The following is a 7930-nucleotide window of genomic DNA, read 5'->3' on the forward strand; positions in this document are numbered from 1 at the left end:
AACATATTAACAAGAATAGGATAAAAAAAAAAGACATTATCTATCCAGCCAGTAATAAGCCACAAGGATTTCTGCATGTAGTTCTTGTGCTATGGCAGACCAGCAAAAAATTCGATTCATGCTAACCAAAGGTAAGAAAAGCCAAAAGCACACCAAAGCACTTGAAGTCTGCAATATTTTAGCGCACAGGGTGCTGTAGGTAGAATAACACGAGTTACATGGTAAGTGGCAAACTAAACAGTTTCTTTTTTAAATCTGAAGCTGAACATTACCTTTTTAGTTAGCCAATACTTAAAGTTGCTTTATGTCTTCAACCAGAGCTTGACAAATCCATGTACCCACAAAAAAGGAAGAAGTTTTACTAGAAAACTGCCATCAACTTCTCAGACTCTACTTTCATGTAATAAACAAAGACCACAGCCATTACGCTTACAAAAATAACCTTCTGCACATGAACCGTTTGTGATGTTACAATTAACCACAGTGCCTAACTTCATCGCTCCTTAAAATCTGCATGGCAGAACTTGTCTGTGACTTTAAACCCCAACTAGCACATTTGGTATTCAGCTAATGGCTCTGGGGTGCACAATTCAAGTCCCAAATACACTTAGAGAGTTAATTTACAGGTGGCAATACTTTCTTATTTCATGATGCATTATTTAAAAATAACTAAATAATCAACTGAAACATTTGTTGTTTTTTTTTTTCTGACATTATTCCCGTGCTGACCTCTGAGCCCATTCCCTTCTGGGAATATGCCAAGATGATTCTTGCAAAAGCTACAGAATTTCACAAATCTCTGCCAAGAAGAAATTAAACTAGTTGTTGCTGGACCCAGAGACTAAGATCCTATTGCTGAAATCCAGACTGTGCGAGCTACTGTGAGAGGACTATGTATTTAAACAGAAGCTGCTGAAGCTGCCAATGATAATTCGTTAAATCATATACATTCGCTCAAGACAGAATATGTCAAATGCCACCTGTGCACGTTTGGCAATATGGTTGGTAGATTACTCCAGCACATCTGTGACACACCACATAACATTCAAGTTTTATTTTGGTTATTAGATTACTAGAGAAGATTACCAATACCCCAGAAAATTCTGATGATTTATATAAAACATTTTCATGCTGCTTTAAAAAGACATTAGCGAACAGTGGACACTTAATTACTGAAACAAATTGCTTGCTGCCAAAAGTATGCAGGCCATAATGAAGGCTTATCCCTCCAAAACGCAGAAGAGCTCAGGCAATCTCCTACGAGAAAAACAAAACAAAAAAAACCACAAAACAAAACAAGAAACTCCCACCAAACAACAACCCCTCCAATCCTCAGGTCCAATGGCTTTGGAACAAGATTCAGTACATTCCTTTCTTTTGCTATCTGCTTCAAATGCTGCCTGGTACGGACACTTCATCTTTGACTTAGTAATCCATGCTAAACACTCTCTGTATTCTATTCTGAGCAAGCAACATCTGCAAAACTTGGAAAAATAAAACTTAAAAATATCAAATACTGATGTCAGATTTTTCAGAGCAATTAGCTGATGCCAAATTTGAGAAAACAGAAAGAAGGTAGGTCAAATTTACATCCAGTTCACAGGATGTCAGAATAAACTAAATACAGAACACTGCAGGGACTGTAATACTCAAATTACATATAATAAAACATCCAAAACACAACAGCATATTAGCAGGGAGAGTTAATGGATCATTTATCCCAATTAAAACCACAACAAATATCACATGTTCTCTGCAAATCCAAGCACTTAACACCAACACCAAAAAAACCCCTGATGACTAGCCAAGTAGTACATGTGCTCACTACAGGTGGGTGTGAGAACTGGCTGAGAAAGGAAGGAGTAGGGTTATACAATCAGACGAAGGAGATTCACAGGAGACCCTACACTGATTGGCAGGATGGAACCAAGTAACACAAACGAACATCTCTCTCCACTGACAGGATCTGCCTCTGAGCCTCTCTCCAGGCTGAGTATAAGGTTGTAGGATGACCTTCTCTATTCCAATCTCACAACCTCCTAGAAACCACAAAAGGTGTGTAAATCTCTATTAGCCCATTTCTAAACCCTGTACTTCAGGTTTAAACATGCACTGATCAGGAACTGAAACGCTCGAGCGTTTCCCCACCAGCTCCCAGCGCAGCAGCAAGCAAAGCTCAGTGTTGCTCACCTTTGCCACCGCATGCCAAACCTATGGAAGTTAATCAAAACACTAGACATGGCTTTTTAATGACTCAACAGCCCAACACACTATCATCATCTCTTTCCAATACGTCCTGTATTTGTATTAATGGTTTTCACAATCACTACGTGACTCACGAGCACTCTCAGTTTAAGTTTTACAGGTAGCCTTCATTACTACGGCTAAGGATTTAACCCTGCTTTGTATTTACAGAAACCAAGGCACAGAGGAAACAAACTACAAAAAAATTAGGAAAAATTAGAAGGAGGAAACCCCACATCTCTACACTGACGCTGCTTCCACTCTGCTGAGCTTCCTCCTCCCTCTGAGCCACAAAGCAGCCCGGATGGTGCAGAGAAGCAGCTCTCCTCAGACAGGAGGCTGATAACCACAGGGAGATGCGATAAACCCGTGGAACGGCTGAAATACCAACAAAAGGTCATACGGCCCGAAAACCACGTTGCTTTAGGGTTTCCATGAACAACCTGAAATAACTGTCGCGATGGCTTCCTCAAAGAGCAGCCTTTCGGTGCAGCATGAGAACTGAATCTAGCACGTTTCTGTGGGAAGGAGAGAGGAAATAAAAGGGACACAGATACATTCAGCTATCTTGAGGAGCGTGACAGTTAGCAATTTGACAGACAACAAAGTCATTTTTACTGTAAAAAAAAAATATATATCAAGAGAGGAAACTGTGCAGGGACTTAAGAAATAGAACCGATTCAAACACAGAGGCAGAATCTATGTGGCATGGAAGTTCATCGAGAGTGTAGAGAAATACTCCAGCTGGAGAAAAATACTGTGTTTTCTCAGAGTAGCACAACACAATAAGCGATCTCAGGTGCTTTGCCCACAAGACGGGATGCCTGAACATTATACCTTCTTTCCATCTTTCACCTCTGATTTGATCTCGAGCTATCCAAGGAAGATGCTGATACCATGGAAGCGTAACCATTCAAAAAGCATTAGCAAGAATACTAGCAATAAAGGACTTAAATCACTTGTCCAGCCCCACAAATGAAGCAGCTGAGATCTGACAGAAGAGAGGATTTCTCAAAACAATTCCTCCTCGGCTGACTGGCGTGCTTCTGCCCTGCCAGATCCCCAGCATCAGTGCCACCCTTGGCCAAGAGGGTAAAACCATTTGAGTGTACCGACAGCCCGCTGCTGTACACAGGCTAGAAGAAATGCTACCAGCAGACTTCCGATATCTCATTGTATTAGATTGCTTTTAAACAGTAATCTACATGTGGTGTTACACACACAAAATATATCACTGAATTTTACAAATCAATGACAGAATATATACCGACAGTATAGAATAACTTAAAATGGCAATTCATACGCCAAATGCATGCTTAGATTGCCCCAAAAAGTAGAATTTAATTTTGAATTAGTACCTCTTCTAGTCAAACACATGAAATATAAAAGTATCAGTTACATATAAAAGTCTGTGATTTGTATCAATAAAGTACTTTACTAAAAAGGTCAAATATTCTGACGAATAAGGCTACATTTCAATTATCTGTGACTACTTGTGGTCCACAGAAAAAAAGCCAGCACACACCCTGCAAAGCACTTTCAGCCTAGATAGTTAAGAAGTTTATTACAAATATGCTTTGGAAGAAATTTATTAGCTCATTAGGTTTAGCTAATAGTTTGTTTAGCCTTCCTTTGACAAAAGTGACATTCTAAAAGAGCATATTCTACTACTTCAGAAAACTAAATCCCACATGACAAGTTTCAAAGAACACCAAGTACAAGCGATACGTACCACTAGGAGTTGTAGGATATTTTAAGAGATTACTATTTCTCTGGTAACAATTAAAAATACCTTTAAAAGACCCTAAGAACATCACAAAAAGGTACAGCTTCATTAATGCACTGCAGTTTTTCAGAACTTGAAGTATCTCTCCTTTATCAATCCCTAAAATAATGACACAAATAAAAGACGTAATTCAGGGCAAACTGACTGTGATGAATCCAAAGAGTGTTCTACATTTTTGGTATCATGATAGTATAGTTTTTGTTTTGAACTAGAACTGGGTGTTTTAAGGACTTCAGCACTTTCCTTCTCCTGAAATACGCTGTGTTTTAAAAAAAAAAAAAAATACACTACTGCCTGGTAATCAATCACCTGCTGTACTTATCAGCTTTCACATTCAATTTGCTAAAATGCGTAAGGGTTTCACAAATCTCAAGGCTGATAAAAAGCAATGACAACTAGTGTTCTACAAAATCACCAAGTCAGCCTTCTTACCTTTCTGAGGCTACTAGTTTGGCAAACTAAGGTCCTTTAATGACGTTCACCCCACCCAAGCCTGTTTTTCTCATCAGAATGACCCCGCCTGTTTCCTCTACACACCACAGCCCTGGCTGAGCGTCTTCATTGTTCAGAACGGGCTTAAGAAATACTAAGAATAACCTCATCATTTCCATCTCCTCCTTCTACGTTTCTCTTGAAGTATGAATCTGCCACTGATGCAAGGTTTACCCGAGAGAAAGTTTCATGTTTAGAGATCACACTCCTACAATGGGATACAGAACGGGAACATTAGTGTTTATTTGTTTATTTTCTTAAAATATTTTCCATACCTTCATTTTGTAGTTCCCTCTTCAATCTGTCCCTTTTAAATTGCAAGTAGTACTTACAGAAGAGTTTGAATTAACTCCACAAACAAGTTTAACACTGGTACAAACGGCATTACAACACCCCAGGCTTTCATCTCCATGGTCAAGAAGCAATGCCATACCTATTCAGTTCTTTAACCACTTCTTCAATCTGCCCGTAAGTCTGTCATGACAAAAACTACAATACTGGTTCCTACAGTACAGACACCTGTTTGTCAGACAGTTTGGAGATCACCTGCTCATTTCAGAAAAACAACTCCAAGTGTCTGCAGACACCCACAGCTCTCCATCACTACCAACCTGAGCTAGCTCCTGACCTCAAGACGGAAGATTCAATATGCCAATGCTCAGAACTGGGTACCATCCAGTCCTCCCCCATAAATTTATTTTTAACTGTCACAATCAATTTAATATGATATTTTAGAAGGACTTATGGGACATCCCAAACTGATATTCAGTAACAGGTGAGGAATCACACTGGCAAGGGACTTGCTCTTGGCTGATACAAAGGCTTACAGCAACCACAGGAAGAAAAGCTGATGCCCTTTTCTTCTTCTGGCTCCCTACAGTTCTGGAGACTTACATCCACAAAATAGTGTGGGTTTTGTTTTTTAAATTACTAGTACTGCCATTCATAGAATAACAAGCACACCAGTATAAATTAAGTCACAAAACCTATTCAGATTCTTCCCCAAGTCACTCTGTGTGACATTAACTACAGAATCCAGCAGCAAGGGTAGGGGTATAACCCACAAGGCATTATAACACAAAAACAAGCGAGAGGTGGAAAGGATAAGTAGTACAACTTCTGCACAGCATAGGAAGACCCTTTCCCAGTCTCCAGGAAGCAACAGAAGCAAGTATTTACTTTCTTGCCAAAAGGCTGGATTATTTAAGATGCAAGAAAAGTTATCCCTTGTTCTCAACACTCTTCTAGGTTCCCTACCCATACCCAACATCTTCTGTCCTTTTAAACACCGAGGCAATCAGCAGGTGCATTGACCTAGAAAAAAGGGAACGTGTACAAATACGCACACACGGAGGGAGGAAGGAGCAGTTCGGAAGATGCTCTGTCCACCTTATTTTTTAAGACTTGGTCAGAAAACACCTCACAAATTGGCCAGAAAATATCTCCTGAATTTCTCAAGAAATGAAAAGCTGAATACCAAAGACCTCCTATCCAAACATTGTCATTAAATTGTTTGAGGTTAATTTCTAGTCTTGAGAAGAAGAACTGCCAGCCTCCCCCAGTCAGGTTTGTAGGAAGTAACTGAGTGCTTGAACTTGTGTGTAGCACTTCAGATCTTCCCAGTCCTCTATAAACACTGGCTAACACCGACCAACACAGGAGCTTCCTAGCATAGTTTATATACAAAACCATCGGACCAGTAAAACAAACACAAATTGATACTTCTGAAAATAAATAAATAAGCTTACTGGCCATTGGAAGCATACAATGTTTTACAACCAAACTTGTAAGTTTAGGTTTTAGCTCAAGTTCACAGTTCATACTATAACAGAACCCGTGTAAAAATAATCTGTATAAATACACAAGGAGAAAAGACACATCCAGACACAAACACACTACACATACTGTCTGTGAAACACACTATATATATATATATATATGTGTCATTTCAAAATTGAACCGTATGTATGCAGCATTACAAGGAGGCATTAAAAAAAACTCAAAGGAACAAGTTCTTTATGGAACTGCATTACAACGTAAGTAAAATGATTAAACACAGGTTATGTTCTTTGATATTATTTAGAATGTAATGATCTATGTACCATCAATTTAAAAAAAAAAATTTGCCAGGCTTAATCCTGATTTAACCTCACCCTTAATTATTAAAAATAGTTAAGCACTTACCATAATGTGATTGAAATGCCTGTGGTTTTACGACCTGATTACAGTGGTTACACATCACCAAATAGAAATCATCATGAGCCGGGCAAAGACCAAATATTGGCATATCTAAAAACAAAAAGACAAAACGGCATCTCTCAGCTGCTGACAATTATTGAAAAACAGTTTAATTACAGAGCCACGACACTAGTGTTGAATCATAATTTTAATACACTTGTACCAAATTTGAAGATGAGAAAAAAAAGATCATATAATGCAATAGATAATTTTGTGCTGGAGTATTACAAAAGCAAAAATCTTGCTACAAAGATAAATGTAAAATGAGCGATTACTTGCAGAAAACATCTATTAGAAAACTGATTTAGGACTGATTATATTATACCAGATGCAAGAATGTACTAAAAAAAGACTGACTTCAAATGACAAACACACTATAAGAGGGGATGATTTATATATTCTGAAATGTTTTTGTATTTTATTCCCATTTCATTAACTGAATTCAAAAACGAACTTTATTTTCTATTTAATTTTTTTTAAACCATTTTAAACACACAGCCATTTACCAGGCAGTATTACATGCATAATGGTTTTATTTGTTTAACAGTGCATTATAGTCCAGCCATCTGCTGCCAGAGATCTGTGTAACAGCTACATAAGAGAGAAATAGAGATAACAGTATGTCAGAGCATGTGTGGATTTCAGAGATAACACACATACTTGCAGACTTTTACTAATAAAATTAGTTTCTACAGTTTTGTTTTTAAGAATACAGTTTCTTAAGACTATAGTCCAACAGTTTAAACTGCATTCAGAGACTGCTGGAGCAACAAATACAACATTTACTACACAACTTAAAGGTATACTACATTTATATAACTAAAAGTGCTATTCAATCATTAGAAGACAAAAAATAGGAAACTGCAAACATAACAGTACAAATTCATTATTGCCAAGCACGTGGCTAAGGGATCTAGAACACTATTTAAATGTTTAAAACGGATATAAGAAAACTTATTTTCTTAAAAAAACCTCAAGTAATAGATTTATCTTTATAGTAACTTTGAAATTAAGTTAAACTTATTTACCTCAGTGCTAGAATGGACCCCAGAGTTTTGTTTTAAAGCTACTGATTTGCCTTTGTGTATTCTTAACAACATCCATATTTTTGTTCATTAGTGGAACACCAATTATGAAATAAATTGAGTGGGCTGCATTTTAAGAGTAAAC

General features: G+C 37.7%; 1 protein-coding gene across 1 annotated transcript in view; it reads right to left on the reverse strand.

The window, feature by feature from the left end:
- Positions 1-6809, reverse strand: part of ATXN7 (ataxin 7) — a 35111-nt gene extending 28302 nt beyond the window's left edge. The window contains exon 1 of the mRNA XM_010082791.1: positions 6707-6809. Within this exon, the coding sequence (XP_010081093.1) occupies positions 6707-6809 (103 nt within the window). The remainder of the gene's footprint in view (positions 1-6706) is intronic.
- Between the last annotated feature and the right edge of the window lie 1121 nt (positions 6810-7930).

The sequence above is a fragment of the Pterocles gutturalis genome, unplaced genomic scaffold (assembly GCF_000699245.1).
Source record: "Pterocles gutturalis isolate BGI_N339 unplaced genomic scaffold, ASM69924v1 scaffold2325, whole genome shotgun sequence".
NCBI lineage: Eukaryota > Metazoa > Chordata > Aves > Pterocliformes > Pteroclidae > Pterocles > Pterocles gutturalis.